Source organism: Scyliorhinus torazame, chromosome 4, assembly GCF_047496885.1.
Source record: "Scyliorhinus torazame isolate Kashiwa2021f chromosome 4, sScyTor2.1, whole genome shotgun sequence".
NCBI classification, from domain to species: Eukaryota; Metazoa; Chordata; class Chondrichthyes; order Carcharhiniformes; family Scyliorhinidae; genus Scyliorhinus; species Scyliorhinus torazame.
Window position 1 is genome coordinate 62,687,735 of NC_092710.1, and position 18,536 is coordinate 62,706,270.

Sequence of the window (18,536 nt, forward strand, 5' to 3'; positions counted from 1 at the left end):
ATAACAGAAAAACAGTCGATATTACCTGCATGGAATGTAAGAAAGTGTTTTAATTATTATTCACCATTCATTGGTTAATCCCGCCAGGAACTAGGTCAACATTTGTTGTCAATCTCTAATTGTCATAGAGTAAACGTTGTGTACTGTGTCATTGAACTGCTGAAGTCCATTTCGTGTCTTTGCACCCACAGTTCTGTTAGGGACAGGGTTCCAGAATCTTGATGTACCGACCGTGCAGGAATGACGATATATTTCAAAGTTACTGTGAACATCCTGAGGGTTACATTTGACGATAGCAATTACATGGCTCGCCCAGTTCAGTTTATTCCAGTGACACGGCCTATCTACGTCCCTCTCCTTCTCTCTATTCTGATCACTTCTACTCATACCTCTGTATTTGTTTCAGTTGCATCATCTGACTTCACCTCTTCAGAAAACATGGCATGTTTTTCCACACGAAAATCGCTGTAGACTCATTGTGTGAAAAATAATAGTTTTACACATTTCAAATGTTGATGGGAACATTTATTCGATTGTGTGGATTCCTTGATAAACACGGGGGGGGGGGTGTAAAATGTAGGCAGGCGTATGGAGTTCAACGTTCAGGCAAATCAGTCACGATCTTATTAAATGGCGGGGCAGCTCGAGTGTCTCAGTCGTCTACTCCTGCTCTTCGGCTGTGTGTACCTATGTTCGTGTGCCAATGTTTTCAAACTGCTTCTCTAACTTCATAATTGCCTCTTCTCTGTCACTTGATTTCTGATTGGCTGCTGCTTTTACCTCTGAGAAAATCAAGACGTCTCCTGGGGAGAGGCGTGAGAAACAAGTGGATCATATGACCAATCAATCATCTAATGGCATTTTAAGCACAGATGGATAGAAATAAATAATCCCGTTATAGCTACTGCGGAATCTCAATGATTCCGCAATCTCCTCAAAGTAAACTGATTCGTGGGCAGCACGGTAGCACAATGGTTAGCACAGTTGCTTCACAACTCCAGGGTCCCAGGGTCGATCCCCTGCTTGGGTCACTGACTGTGTGGAGTCTGCACGTTCTCCCCGTGCTTGCGTCGGTTTCCTCCGGGTGCTCATGTTTCCTCCCACAGTCCAAAGATGTACAGGTTAGGTGGATTGGCTACGCGAAGTTGCTCTTAGTGTCCACAAAAGGTTAGGTGGGGTTACGGGGATAGATGGAGGTGTGGGGATAGGGTGGAGGTATCGGCTTAGGTAAGGTGCTCTTTCCAAGGGCCGGTGCAGACTCGATGGGCCGAATGGCCTCCTTCTGCACTGCACTACGATAAATTCTATGATTTGCATTTCAGTGCCTTCACTATTAATATTTATTGATGGCAATAGAATAAGGATATTTAAATGACATTCTCTCCACGTCCACCATGGATCAGGGCCCGATTCAGTGATTATTGAACGTTCTCAAAGCAATTTTGAAATCCTATCTCTGCTCAGAATTATCCAGTTCATACTCAATACGCTCTTCAATCTATTCATTTTTATTCACGACAGCAAATCATTAACTTGGAGGAGAAAGGAGATATTTCAGAGAGCTGCAAACTTCTCCTGAGTCTGGTGATGGAGAAAGGATCTGGAGCCCGACTTGTGATGTGGGAATCCTTTGTGAAAATGCGCCATGGGGTCCCAAAGTTGGATAAAATGCTGAAAGAAATACAGGAACATGGTACAGTAAAATCACACAGATTAATACTTCGCAGATATTGTTATAATACTCCACAGATCTAATTTCCCAAATGTAATTTCTTTAAACAGGTCCTGATCCACTTGATTCCATGAGAATGTGCCGAAGTAAATCCAAGGCACCCAGTCAGCTGAAAGGTAAATGAAAAACTGAAACATTTCAAAAGTGGCGAACATCACTGACCGCGCTGTCACATGTTTCCCGACGGCGCACCGTTCGCTGGCGGCAGGATTCGATCCTTCTGCCACTTGTCAATGAGGTTCTTGTATTGTAACCACCCACGTCGCTGCCGAACCCGCTGGCAGCACATCCCCGCCGGAAAAGTGAATCACACTGAAACGGGCCTGGGGGACTGGAGAATCTAGCCCTGGAATTAAAAAGCTCCGATTTCTTATGTTTCCTGGATATATGCAAGTTTGCATGACGTCTTATGCTCTAGTTAAACTTTCATGTGATTCGTGGCAATTTCGTACTCCTAGACAATTCCCCCGAACTAGCTGTCTTGCTCGGCGATTTGTGGCGGCAGTCATTGGGCAACTTAATTGCCAAGTTGCTGGAGACACATTCACTCCAGGAAACGGCGGCAGTTTCCCTTTGTTGAAGGACATTATTCAAACAGATTTTCCTTCAGACAGCAAATGACCATGTCACACTCAAAATTACTGAGACCAGAATCCAATTCGAGATTTATCGATTACATCAATGGCATCCAGCAGCTGCTGTGATTAGATTTTTAACTGGATCAATAGTCATGATATGGCCCCACATGCTCACCATCTACACACCTGCAAGGAAACCCGAAAACACATGACAGTATCATGATACAGTGTGAAACTCCATTCACACCTGTCAGGATCCTGATATACTGTGATAACTTGGATACGTATGACAGGATCCAGCTTCACTGTTACACCCATACGCACGTGGCAGGATTCCGATACACTGTAAAATCTTTTACACCGGTGGCAGGATGCTGATACACTCAGAAAACCTGCACACACCTGGCAGGATCCAATTACACTGTAAGCCCTGCACACACCTGGCAGGAGCCTTATACAGTGTAAACCCCCGAACCTACATCGAACAGAACTGATACACTGTGAAACACACCTGTCAGAATCTTGATACACTGCAAAACCCTTTCCACACCTGGCAGGATCCTGATACACTGAGAAACCCCGTACACACCTGGCAGGATCCTGATACACTGTTAAACACTGTACACACGCGGCTGAATCCTGATACACTGTGAAACCCGGTACACATCTGGCAGGATCCTGATACACTGTGAAACCCCGTACACACCTGGCAGGATCCTGATACACTGTGAAACCCTCTACACACCTGGCAGGATCCTGATACACTGGGAAACACTGTACACCCCCGGCTGCATCCAGATACACTGTGAAACCCCGTACACACCTAGCAGGATCCTGATACACTGTGAAACCCTGTACACACCTGGCAGGATCCTGATACACTGTAAAACCCCAACACACATGGCAGGATCCTGATACACTGGGAAACACTGTACACACCTGGCAGGATCCTGATACACTGCAAAACCCTTTCCACACCTGGCAGGATCCTGATACACTGAGAAACCCCGTACACACCTGGCAGGATCCTGATACACTGTGAAACCCTGTACACACCTGGCAGGATCCTGATACACTGTGAAACCCGGTACACACCTGGCAGGATGCTGATACACTGTGAAACCCTGTACACACCTGGCAGGATCCTGATACACTGTGAAACCCTCTACACACCTGGCAGGATCCTGATACACTGGGAAACACTGTACACAGCCGGCTGCATCCAGATACACTGTGAAACCTCGTACACACCTGGCAGGATCCTGATACACTGTGAAACCCTGTACACGCCTGGCAGGATCCTGATACACTGTGAAACCCTGTACACACTTGGCAGAATTCTGATACACTGTGAAACCCGGTACGCACCTGGCAGGATCCTGTTACACTGTGAAACCGTGTACACACCTGGCAGGATTCTGTCACACGGTGAAACCCAGTACACATCTGGCAGGATCCTGTTACACTGTGAAACCCCGTATGCACCTGGCAGGATCCTGTTACACTGTGAACCCCGTACAAATCTGTCAGGATCCTAATGCACTGTGAAACCCTGTGCACATCTGGCAGGATCTTGATACAGTGGAAAAACCTGTACACACCTGGCAGGATCCTGATACACTGTGAAACCTCGTACACACCTGGCAGGATCCTGATAGACTGTGAAACCCCAACACACCTGACAGGATCCTGATACACTGGAAAACACTGTACACACCCAGCTGAATCCTGATACACTGTGAAACCCCAGACACACCTGGCAGGATACTGATACACTGTAAAACACCATGCACACCTGGCAGGATGCTGACACACTGTGAAACCCTGCACACACGGCAGGATCCTGATACATTGTAAAACCCCAACACACCTGGCAGGATCCTGATACACTGGAAAACACTGTACACACCCAGCTGAATCCTGATACACTGTGAAACCCCAGACACACCTGGCAGGATACTGATACACTGTAAAACACCATGCACACCTGGCAGGATGCTGACACACTGTGATACACGGTACACACCCTTCAGGATCCTGATACACTGTGAATCCCCGGACACACCTGGCAGGATTCTGATACACTGTGGATCCCTGAAAACGCCTGACAGGATCCTGATACACTGTGAAACCCTGTACAACTCGCAGGATCCTGATACACTGTGATACCCCGTACACACCTGCAGGGTCCTGATACACTGTGAAACCCCGTATATACCTGGCAGAATCCTGATACACTGTGAAACCCCAGACACACCTGGTAGGATCCTGATACACTGTGAAACCCCGTACACACCTGGCAGGATACTGATACACTGTGACACCCCGTACACACCTGGCAGGATCCTGATACTCTGTGATACCCTGAAAACACCTGCCAGGATCCTGATACACTGTGAAACCCGGTACACACCTGGCAGGATCCTGATACACTGTGAAACCCTGCACACACCTGGCAGGATCCTGATACACTGTGAAACCCTGTACACACCTGGCAGGATACAGATACACTGTGACACCCCGTACACAACTGGCAGGATCCTGATACACTGTGAAACCCCGTGCACACCTGGCAGGATTCTGATTGTGTGTGAAACCCTGTACACACTTGCCAGAATCCGGATACACGGTGAGACCCCGGAAACACCTGGCAGGATCCTGATACACTGTGACACCCCGTACACACCTGGCAGGATCCTGATACACTGTGACAACCCGTACACACCTGGCAGGATCCTGATACACTGTGACACCCCGTACACACCTGGCAGGATCCTGATACACTGTGAAACCCCGCACACACCTGGCAGGATCCTGATACACTGAAACCCTGTACACACCTGGTAGGATCCTGATACACTGTGAAACCCCGTATACATCTGGCAGGATCCTGATACACTGTGACACCCTGTACACACCTGGCAGGATCCTGATACACTGTGAAACCCCGTACACACCTGGCAGAATCCTGTTACACTGTGACACCCCGTACACACCTGGCAGGATCCTAATGCACTGCCAAACCCCGTACACACCTGCAGGAGCTTGATACACTGTGAAACCCGGTACACACCTGGCAGGATCCTGATACACTGTGAAACCCCGTACACACCTGGCAGGATCCTTATACACTGTGACACCCCGTACTCACCTAGCAGGATCCTGATACACTGTGAAACCCCGTGCACACCCAGCAGGATACTGATACACTGTGACACCCCGTACACACCTGGCAGGATCCTGATACTCTGTGATACCCTGAAAACACCTGCCAGGATCCTGATACACTGTGAAACCCCGTACACACCTGGCAGGATCCTGATACACTGTGAAACCCTGACAGCACCTGCCAGGATTCTGATGCACTGTGAATCCCTCTACACACCTGGCAGGATCCTGATACAGTGTGAAACCCTGTACCCACTTGCCAGAATCCGAATACACGGTGAGACCGCGTACACACCTGGCAGGGTCCTGATACACTGTGAAACCCGGTACACACCTGGCAGGATCCTGATACACTGTGAACCCCGAACACACCTGGCAGGATCCTGATACAGTGTGAAACCCTGTACCCACTTGCCAGAATCAGAATACACGGTGAGACCGCGTACACTTGAAGAGTCGTGATACGCTGTGAAACCCGGTACACACCTGGCAGGATCCTGATGCACTTTGATACCCCGTACACACCTGGCAGGATCCTGATACACTGTAAAACCCCAGCACACCTGGCAGGATCCTGTTACACTGTGAAACCCGGTACACACCTGGCAGGATCCTGATACACTGTAAAACCCCAGCACACCTGGCAGGATCCTGTTACACTGTGAAACCCCGTACACACCTGGCAGGATCCTGATACACTGTAAAACCCCAGCACACCTGGCAGGATCCTAATGCACTGCCAAACCCCGTACACACCTGCAGGAGCCTGATACACTGTCATACTGTGTACACCCCTGTCAGGATCCTGATACACTGTGACACCCCGTACACACCTGGCAGGATCCTGATACTCTGTGATACCCTGAAAACACCTGCCAGGATCCTGATACACTGTGAAACCCCGTACACACCTGGCAGGATCCTGATACACTGTGAAACCCTGACAGCACCTGCCAGGATTCTGATGCACTGTGAATCCCTCTACACACCTGGCAGGATCCTGATACAGTGTGAAACCCTGTACCCACTTGCCAGAATCCGAATACACGGTGAGACCGCGTACACACCTGGCAGGGTCCTGATACACTGTGAAACCCGGTACACACCTGGCAGGATCCTGATACACTGTGAACCCCGAACACACCTGGCAGGATCCTGATACAGTGTGAAACCCTGTACCCACTTGCCAGAATCAGAATACACGGTGAGACCGCGTACACTTGAAGAGTCGTGATACGCTGTGAAACCCGGTACACACCTGGCAGGATCCTGATGCACTTTGATACCCCGTACACACCTGGCAGGATCCTGATACACTGTAAAACCCCAGCACACCTGGCAGGATCCTGTTACACTGTGAAACCCGGTACACACCTGGCAGGATCCTGATACACTGTAAAACCCCAGCACACCTGGCAGGATCCTGTTACACTGTGAAACCCCGTACACACCTGGCAGGATCCTGATACACTGTAAAACCCCAGCACACCTGGCAGGATCCTAATGCACTGCCAAACCCCGTACACACCTGCAGGAGCCTGATACACTGTCATACTGTGTACACCCCTGTCAGGATCCTGATACACTGTGAAACCCCACACACACCTGGCAGGATCCTGATACACTGTGAAACGCGGTACACACCTGGCAGGATCCTGAAACACTGTGAAACCACGTACACACCTGGCAGGATCATGATACACTGTGAACCCCTGTACACACCTGGCTGGAACCTGATACACTGTGAAACCCCGTACAAATCTGGCAGGATCATGATACACTGTGAAACCCTGTACACACCTGGCAGGATCCTGATACACTGTGAAAACCTGTACACATCTGGCAGGGTCCTGATACACTGTGAAACCCTGTACACACCTGGCAGGGTCCTGATACACTGTGAAACCCCGTTCACACCTGGCAGGATCCTGATACACTGTAAAACCCCAGCACACCTGGCAGGATCCTGATACACTGTGAAACCCCGTACACACCTGGCAGGATCCTGATACACTGTGAAACCCCGTACACACCTGGCAGGATCCTGATACACTGTGATTCCCTGAAAACACCTTCCAGGATCCTGATGCACTGTGAAACCCTGTACACACCTGGCAGGATCCTGATACAGTGTGAAACCCCGTACACACCTGGCAGGATGCTGATACACTGTGAAACACCAGCACACCTGGCAGGATCCTGATACACTGTGAAACCCCGTAAACACCTGGCAGGATCCTGATACACTGTGAAACCCCGTACACACCTGGCAGGATCCTGATACACTGTGATACCCTGTACACACCTGGCAGGATCCTGATACAGTGTGAAACCCCGTACACACCTGGCAGGATGCTGATACACTGTGAAACCCTGTACACACCTGGCAGGATATTGATACACTGTGAAACACGGTACACACCTGACAGGATCCTGATACACTGTGAAACCCTGTACACACCTGCCAGAATCCTGATGCACTGTGAACCACTGCACACACCTGGCAGGATCCTGATGCACTTTGATACCCTGTACACACCTGGCAGGATACTGATACACTGTGACACCCCGTACACACCTGGCAGGATCCTGATACACTGTGACACCCCTTCATACCTGGCAGGATCCCGATACACTCTGAAACCCCGTACACCCCTGGCAGGATCCTGATGCACTTTGATACCCTGTACACGCCTGGCAGGATCCTGTTACACTGTGAAACACCGTACAAACCTGTCAGGATCCTAATGCACTGTGAAACCCTATGCACATCTGGCAGGATCTTGATACACTGTCAAACTTTGTACACCCCTGTCAGGATCCTGGTACACGGTGAAACTTGGTACACACATGGCAGGATCCTGTTACACAGTGAAACCCCGTACAAATCTGGCAGGATCCTAATGCACTGCCAAACCCCATACACACCTGGCAGGAGCCTGATACACTGTCAAACTTTGTACACCCCTGTCAGGATCCTGGTACATGGTGAAACCCGGTACACACCTGGCAGGATCCTGATACACTGTGAAATCCCGCACACACCTGGCAGAATCCTGATACACTGTGAAACCGTGTACACACCTGGCAGGATTCTGTTACACTGTGAAACCCAGTACACATCTGGCAGGATCCTGTTACACTGTGAAACCCCGTACGCAGCTGGCAGGATCCTGTTACACTGTGAACCCCGTACAAATCTGGCAGGATCCTAATGCACTGTGAAACCCTGTGCACATGTGGCAGAATCCTGATACACTGTGAAACCTCGTACACACCTGGCAAGATCCTGATACACTGTGAAACCCCGTACACACCTGGCAGGATCCTGATACACTGTGAAACCCTGTACACACCTGGCAGGATCCTGATACATTGTAAAACCCCAACACACCTGGCAGGATCCTGATACACTGGGAAACACTGTACACACCCAGCTGAATCCTGATACACTGTGAAACCCAGTACACACCTGGCAGGATACTTATACACTGTAAAACACCATGCACACCTGGCAGGATGCTACACACTGTGAAACACGGTACACACCCGGCGGGATCCTGATACACTGTGAATCCCCGGACACACCTGGCAGGATTCTGATACACCGTGGAACCCTGAAAACACCTGACAGGATCCTGATACACTGTGAAACCCTGTACAACTCGCAGGATCCTGATACACTGTGATACCCCGTACACACCTTAGGGTCCTGATACACTGTGAAACCCCGTATATACCTGGCAGAATCCTGATCCACTTTGAAACCCCGTACACACCTGGCAGGATCCTATTACACTGTAAACCCTGTACACGCCTGGCAGAAGGCTTATACAGTGAAAACCCGGTACATGCATGGAAGGATCCTGACGCACTGAAACCCGGCACACACCTTGGCAGGATCCTGATGCACTGTAAAATCCCATCACACCTGGCAGGATGCTGATACACTGTGAAACACTGTGCTCACCCGGCAGAATCCTGATACACTATGAAACCCTGTACGCACCTGGCAGGATCCTGATACACTGAAACCCTGTACACACCTGGCAGGATCCTGATACACTGTGAAACACCGTACGCACCTGGCCGGATCCTGATACACTGTGAAACGCCGTACACACCTGGCAGGATCCTGATACACTGTGAAACCCCGTACACACCTGGCAGGATCCTGATACACTGTGAAACACCGTACGCACCTGGCCGGATCCTGATACACTGTGAAACCCCGTACACACCTGGCAGGATCCTGATACACTGTGAAACCCCGTACACACCTGGCAGGATCCTGATAACTGTAAACCCTGTACACGACTGGCAGGATCCTGATACACTGTAAAACCCTGTACACACCTGGCAGGATCCTGATACACTGAAACCCTGTACACACCTGGCAGGATCCTGATACACTGTGAAACACCGTACGCACCTGGCCGGATCCTGATACACTGTGAAACCCCGTACACACCTGGCAGGATCCTGATACACTGTAAAACCCCGTACACACCTGGCAGGATCCTGATACACTGTGAAACCCCGTACACACCTGGCAGGATCCTGATACACTGTGAAACCCCGTACACACCTGGCAGAATCCTGTTACACTGTGACACCCCGTACACACCTGGCAGGATCCTAATGCACTGCCAAACCCCGTACACACCTGCAGGAGCTTGATACACTGTGAAACCCGGTACACACCTGGCAGGATCCTGATACACTGTGAAACCCCGTACACACCTGGCAGGATCATGATACACTGTGAAACCCCGTACACACCTGGCAGGATCCTGATACACTGTGAAACCCCGTACACACCTGGCAGAATCCTGTTACACTGTGACACCCCGTACACACCTGGCAGGATCCTAATGCACTGCCAAACCCCGTACACACCTGCAGGAGCTTGATACACTGTGAAACCCGGTACACACCTGGCAGGATCCTGATACACTGTGAAACCCCGTACACACCTGGCAGGATCATGATACACTGTGAAACCCTGTACACACCTGGCAGGATCCTGATACACTGTGAAACCCCGTACACACCTGGCAGGATACTGATACACTGTGATACCCTGAAAACGCCTGCCAGGATCCTGATGCACTGTGAAACGCTGTACACACCTGGCAGGATCCTGATACAGTGTGAAACCCCGTACACACCTGGCAGGATGCTAATACTCTGTGAAACACTATACACACCTGGCAGGATCCTGATACACTGTGAAACCCGGTACACACCTGGCAGGATCCTGATACACTGTGAAACCCGGTACACACCTGCCAGAATCCTGATGCACAGTGAACCACTGCACACACCTGGCAGGATCCTGTTACAATGTGAAACACCGTACAAACCTGTCAGGATCCTAATGCACTGTGAAACCCTATGCACATCTGGCAGGATCTTGATACACTGTCAAACTTTGTACACCCCTGTCAGGATCCTGGTACACGGTGAAACCCGGTACACACCTGGCAGGATCCTGTTACACTGTGAATTCCCGTACTAATCTGGCAGGATGCTGATACACTGTGAAACCCCGTACTCACGTGGCAGGATTCTGTTACACTGTGAAACCCAGTACACATCTGGCAGGATCCTGTTACACTGTGAAACCCCGTACAAATCTGGGAGGATCCTAATGCACTGTGAAACCCTGTGCACATCTGGCAGGATCTTGATACAGTGGAAAACCCTGTACACACTTGGCAGGATCCTGATACACTGTGAATCCCTGTACACACCTGGCAGGATCCTGATACACTGTGAAAACCCGTAAATACCAGTCCGAAGCTGATAATTTATGAAGCCATGATATAAACTGCGGGTGGCATGGTGGCGCACTGGTTAGCACTGCTGGTTCACAGGGCGGGGGTCACTGTGGGGGGAGTTTGCACGTTCTCCCCCTGTCTGCGTGGGTCTCACCCCCGCAACTCAGAATATATGCAAGTTCGTAGAATTTACAGTGCAGAAGGTGGTCATTCGGCCCATCAAGACTGCACCGGCCTTTGGAAAGAGCACCCGACCTACGTCCATAGCTCCAACGTATTCCTCCCCCCTGTCTCCGTAACACCAGCTAATCATTTTGGACACTAAGTGCAATTTAGCATCGCCAATTCACCTTACCAGTACATCTTTGGACTGTGGGAGGAAACCGGAGAACCCGGAGGAAACCCACGCAAACACGGGGAGAACGTGTAGACTCCGCACAGACAGTGACCCAAGCCGGGAATCGAACCTCGCATCCTGGATCTGTGAAGCAACTTTGCTAACCACTATGCTATCGTGCTGCCCTACGTTTGATGGATTGTTATTTCTAAATTTACCCTCAATTGAACAAAATAAAAATTAGTAAATAAAAACACTGGGAAGCTTCATATATACCTGACAGAATGCGAATGCTCTGTGAAATCCCATACACACCCTTCAGTATCCTAGTAAAGTGAAACTCTATACATTCCGAGCATGATCCTGATACATTGCCGAACCCCATGCTCGTGTCAGTTTCCGATCACAAAGCCCACGGCCCAGCCGCATGCACACTGAGTATTAATGCAAATGTTTTCTGTGTAACACATCCTTTCTCTGGTCAAAATTACAACAAAGGTGTCTTGACACAGTCGTAAAGTTTTATCTGTTCCTCACTAAACTGATTTACTTTAAACTTTAAGGTAAAGCTCAATGAAATTGGAAAAGCATTTTCTTATTTCACAGGTCAATATGAGTGTTCAGAAAATGTTCAATCGATTTGGATTGGATTGTATTTGTTTATTGTCACGTGTACCGAGGTACAGTGAAAAGCATTGTTCTGTGTTACAGTTCTGGTAGATCACTCCATACATGAAACAAAACATAGGGAAAACATAAGATCCACAATGTAATACATGGACACATGCATTGGGAGAAGCATTCAGGAGTGCAGTACTACCAGTAGAGAAGATGTGTGAAGAGATCAGCTCAGTACACAAAGAGAGTCGTTTAGGCTTCTGGTAACTGGAGAGAAGAAGCGATCTTTGAATCTGTTACAGCGCGTTCTCAGACTTTTGTATCTCCTCCAACGGAAGAAGTTGAAAGAGTGAATAATCCGGGTGGCAGGATTCTTTGATTTTGCCACATACTTCCTTTTGTTCTCTTTTTTAATAAATTTAGAGTATCCAACTATTTTTTTCCAATTAAGGGACAATTTAGCGTGACCAATCCACCTATCCTGCACATCTTTTGTGTTGTGGGGGCGAAACCCACGCAAACACGGGAAGAATGTGCAAACTCCACACGGACAATGACCCAGAGCCGGGATCGAAACTGGGACCTCAGCGCCGTGAGGCAACCATACTAACCACTTGCACAACCGTGCTGCCCTGCGGCATACTTTCTAAGACAGCAGGAGGTGCCGACACAGTCAAGGAAGAGGTAGGTGGGTTTACGTGATGGGCTGTGTGTTCACGACTCTGTAATTTCTTACGGTCTTGGGCTGAGCAGTTGCCATACCAGGCTGTGATGCAGCCAGATAGCATGCTTGCTATGGTGCATCTGTAAAGGTTGGTAAGAGTCAATGTGGACATGCCGAATTTCCTGAGTTTCCTGAGAAAGTACAGGTGCCACTGTGCTTTCTTGGTCGTATCGCCAACATGGGTGAACTAGGACAGATCTTTGGTGATGTGCATGTGGTATTTGAAGCTGTCAACCATCTCTACCTTGGCCCCATTGATGCAGATAGAGGTGTGGACGATACTTTGCTTCCTGAAATCAATAATCAGCGTTTTAGTTTAGCTGACAGCGAGGGACAGATTGTTGTCGTTACACCACTCCACTAGGTTCTCTATCTCCCTCTAGTATTCTGACTCATCGTTGTTCGAGATCCTACCCACTACAGTCGTATCATCAGCATACTTGTACATGGAGTTGGAGCCACAGCCGCGTGTGTATAGGGAGTATAGTAAGGGTCTAAGTCGCAACTTTGCGGGGCCCCGGTAGTGAAGACTATAGTGGAGGAGGTGTTGTTGTTTTCCCTTACTCATGGTTGGCTATGAAGCAGGATGTCGAAAATCCAGTTGAAGAGTGTGGTGCCAAGTCCTAGGTTTTGGAGTTTTGATATGAGCTTGGCTGGGATTATGTGCTGAAGGCGGAGATGTAGTCAACAAATAGGAATTTGACGTAGGTGTCTTTGTTGTCGAGATGTTCCAGGGATGAGTGTAGGGCCAGTGAGATAGCATCTGCTGTGGACCAATTGTGGTGGCATGCGAATTGTAGTTGATCTAGGCATTCTGGAAGTATGGAGTTGATATGCCTCATCACCAACTTCTCAAATCACTTCATAATGATCGATCTCAAGGCCACCAGACTATAGTCATTGAGGAACGTTACCTGACTCTTCTTTGGCAGCGGTACGATGGTGGTCACCTTGAACCAAGTGGGGACCTCGGAACGGAGCAGGGAGAGGTCGAAGATGTCCACGAACACATCTGCCAGCTGGTCCGCGCAGGTTCTGAGTGCCAGCCCAGGGACCCCGTCAGGACCCGTTATTTTCTGACGGTTCACTTTCAATGAGGTCGATCTGACTTCGGAAGCTGTGAAGGTGGTACGGGTGCATCCGAGACTGCTGGGAATGTTGACAGCGGGTTGATGGTTTCCTGCTCGAATGAGCATAGAATACATTTAATTCATCGCGGAGGGATATGCTGTTGCCGGAGATTCTACTCGGCTTTGTTTGGTAGGCCGTTACGTTTATAAAGCTTAGCCACAACTGACGAGAGCCTGTGACTCGAACTTGGTCTGATATGATCTCTTGCCATCCCTTATGACTTTGCGGAGGTGGTACCTGGATTTCTCGTATCGGTCAGGATTGGCTGTCTTGACCACCTCAGACCTGGCCTTCAGTCGGGAGTCAATCTCCCGATTTAGCCATGGCTTCCGGTTGGGAAACGAACGGTATACCTTCTTTGGCACGCAGTCTTCTGCACATTTGCTGCCAACGTCTGTGACAGTTGTGGCGTAGTCGTTTTAGTTGTTTACTGAGTTTTTAAATCTGAGCATTTCACTGACTCCAAACAGTCACGTAGGATTTCTGCTGTTGCCTCAGACCAGCACTGCATGGCTTTCTTAACATTATTCTCCCGCTTCTGTTTCTGCTTGAACGAAGGAGAATAATATTTTTGGATATTCAACAATCAAAATTGCATCCACAAAAAATATGTTGGAGAAATCACTGTTCAGGGTAGTCATAACTACACTGGGTCCTGAATGTCAGTGAAATAGAACATAATTCCTGCCCTTTAATGAACGATTTTAAAAAGTCAAATTTAATGGCTATTGGAAAAGCATTTGTACTTTCGAAATCTTCATTCCAAAAGGTGTATATACTTTTTGTTCAGCTCGAATTCTGTGAAAATGTTTCATGCCCTCGCAATAAAATTGTGCGGTGCAGTGGGCCAGATTTCTCTCAATCATTGCAGTCGCTGACATGACAGGGTTGTTTTAAAATGTGCAGAATATGGCACTTTGAAAATAGGAGCAGTGGGTCCATTCTAGGATCCAGGTTCATAGGTCATCAAATTATGTCCAGCCCTACAGAAAATAACCGAAACTTTTAATGGAATGATGGCTTTTATGATTTGAGTACCGATATATTAAGGAGCAGCATTTATGTTTCAGTTGTACAAATCACTGTTTAGATGACACCTGAGTGTGACAAGCAAAAGTGTGTGAATGCAAACAGCTTAGGAAGCAAAACTTTACACCGAAGCGTGCATCTATTAGATTTAGCATAATGATTTATGAACTGCAAGGATGTATTTATACAATTAGTTTACGCAAATTAAGCTTGCATTTCTAGCAGTTTAAAAGGTGAAGTCATGATTTTGAATAAATATTTCAAGATAAAGAAATGCTTTACAAAATGATGATTGATGATTAAAACATAATGATTTAAAAACACTATTTACATTGATGGGGGTCCAGGCCTCGGTAATATAGTTTGAGTTTTGGTTTGATTTCATTTATTGTTACATGTCCCGAAGTATAGTGAACAGTATTTTTCTGCAACCAAGGGAACGTGCATAGTAGACAAAAAAGAATAATTGACAGAGTACATTGACAAATGGTACATCGACAAACTGATTGGTTACAGTGAGGAACCAGGGGCCAAAAAAACCTAATACATGAGCAAGAGCAGCAGAGCGTAGTGAATAGTGTTCTTACAGGGAACAGATCAGTCCAATGGAGAGTTGTTGAGGAGTCTAGTAGCTGTGGGGAAGAAGCTATTCCTAAAGCTGGATGTGCGGTTCTTCAGACTTCTGTATCTTCTGCCTGATGGAAGGGTCTTCTGCCTGGTTGGGAAGGGTCTCTGATAATGCTGTCTGCGTTCCTGAGGCAGCGGGAGGTATAGACAGAATCAATGTGTGGGTGGCAAGCTTGTGCGATGCGTTGGGCTGAGTTCAACACGGTCTGTAGTTTCTTGAGATCTTGGGCAGAGCAGTTGCCATACCAAACTGTAATGCAGCCGGATCGAATGCTCTCTATGGCACATTTGTAGACATTTGTGAGAGTTGATGCAGACTTGCCGAATTTCTTTAGCTTCCGGTTATATTCATAATAATGAATAGTCTTTAGGACGTAGAGACGTTGCTGGGCTTTTTTGACTGTTGCATCAACGTGAGTGGACTAGGACAGACTGTTGGTGATCCCCAGGAACCAAAATCTATAGACCATCTCCTCTTCGGAGCCATTCGTGCAGACGGGGTGGGGGTGGGGTGTCGTGCTACGCTTCCTGAAGTCGATGATCAGTTCCTTGGTCTTTCCGACATTTAGAGAGAAGCTGTTTTCGGTACACCATAAAAACAAGTGATGGATCTCTTTCTGTAGTCTGAATCGTCGTAGTTTGAGATACGACCGATCACAGTCGTATTGTCCGCAAACCTACAGATTGATTGGAGTTAAATCTTGCCACAGAGTCATGTGTGTATAGGGAGTATAGTAGAGGACTGAGCACACATCCTTGCGGGGTCCCGGTGTTGAGGACTATTGTGGAGGATGTGCTGCTGCCTATCCTGTCAGATTGCGGTCTATTGGTGGGAAAGGCAAGGATCCAGCTCCACACAAAGTGGCCAAATCCAAGATTGCAGAGTTTGGCTATGTCTTGCCAGGATAGTGGTCTATGAACAGCAGTCTCACGTAGATATCCTTGTTGTCGAAGTGTTCGAGCGTTGATTGTAGAGCCAGGGAGGTAGCATCTGCTGTGGACCAATTGCGGTGATAGGTGAACTGCAATGGATCCAGACCACCTGGGAGTCAGGCGTTGATCCATTACATGACTAGCCGCTCGAAGCATTTCATGATAACTGAGGTCAGGGCCACCTGTCGGTAGTCGTTGAGACAGGCTACCTTAACTTCTTTGGTACTGGTATTGTAGTGGTCTTCTTGAAAGAGGTGGGTACGTCGGAGCGGAGAAGTGAGGTTTTCAAGATATCTGCGAATACATTCGCCAGCTGGTCTGCGCAGGCCCTGAGTGCTCGGCCAGGGACTCCGACGGGGCTCATCGCATTACACGGGTTCACTTTCAAGAAGTCAGCTCTTACCTCTGAGGCTGTGATAGTGGTTATGGATGTGTCCAGGGCTGTTGGGGTGGGTGGCACTGATGCCTTGGCTGACTGTTCAAAGCGGGCATAGAACTTGTTCCGATCATCGGGGAGGGTTGCTCGAGCCCCAGATACTCTGCCTGGCCTTGCTTTGTAGCCTGTGATCTCGTGGTAGTCCTGTCATAGACGTAGTGGGTTTGTGGCATTGGCGTGGTACTCTAGTTTGATGCAGTATTGTCTTTTGGAGTCCCTGCTGGCTTTCCGTATGTTGTACCTGGACTTCCTATATTGGTCAGTTCAAGTAATAGAGTAAAATCTACCAGAAGATAAATTGGGGAATGCATCAATAAGCAAAACGTTGACAGATACTGAGTCACTGCAGCAATTGCCAACTGTTGGTAGATAAAAGAGGAATGTTAAATGTGACTTTAATTTTGTGAACAAAATTTAAAACATGTGCAATCGTCAGAGGAAGTGTATATGCAATACATAGAAGTTGACAACTTCATAGGACATTACGGCATTCATATTCGGGTATTAAAATATGTGACTGATCAGATGGTAGATGTATTCTTTATCATTTTCCACAAATGACGAAAACGCATGTTTCCATCAGATTGGAAAATAGAGAGTGCAACTGCTGTCGCCAAGAAAGCAAGTGGAATGAAAGCAGGAAAGTGTAGGCGAATTCACTCTTCTGACCTGGACACGTTTGATTTTATTACTAAAGAAGGTATAGCAGGACACTGATAAAATCTTGTTACAATCAACAAGGTTTTGTAAAGGAAAAATCGTGTCTGGCTAATTTAGTAGTGTAATTTGAGGAAGTAAGAAACAATATGGATAGAGAAAATTTGTAGCAGTGGTGCACTTGAATTGTCAAGGAATTTGATAAGTGATCCATCGGTAACCATAATAAACGTTCATTGTGTTGCAATCCGAGTTGATTTTACGACTGGATGGGAAAGTCACAGAACTGACCCTGGCTAAAAAGGCCATAACTTTTATATATATATTGACATAAAACTTGGTTGTACAGAGTCACAGGGCGGCCAAAAGTATTTCTGAAAAGAAATAAATTGTTAAACATTTGACTATAAATGAATATTCTTTCAGTTCACCTGCACGTTCACAAACGTAAGCATATTTCAAGAATAACAGAGGCCACAACATATATCTTAATACTATACCGTTCTCAGGAAATGGTGTGCCTCAAAAGCAATTGGCCATCTGTGGTAGGGTAAACTGCACCTCTCAAATCGCATCCTCCAGGTGATTATCACATGAATGTTTCCAAACTCCACTCTCGAAGACGCACACCTTAAATATTCCAAGCAACGTTTTTCTCCATTGCTTTCAGCAAGAATCCACTTCCAGGATTTCTAATCCTCTTTCCGCATCCCTCTGCCTTGATTTGTCCCGTGCGTTCAAGCTTTCACACAACCTCTCAGGCACTCAACCGTGCACATAAAT

General features: G+C 47.8%; 1 protein-coding gene across 1 annotated transcript in view; it reads left to right on the forward strand.

Annotated features, from left to right (window-relative positions):
- The window catches only part of LOC140410260 (NACHT, LRR and PYD domains-containing protein 3-like), a 79,703-nt gene that overhangs the window by 34,393 nt on the left and 26,774 nt on the right, over positions 1-18,536 (forward strand). The window contains exons 4-5 of the mRNA XM_072498227.1: positions 1,522-1,693; positions 1,783-1,848. Coding sequence (XP_072354328.1) covers positions 1,522-1,693; positions 1,783-1,848 — 238 coding nt within the window. The remainder of the gene's footprint in view (positions 1-1,521; positions 1,694-1,782; positions 1,849-18,536) is intronic.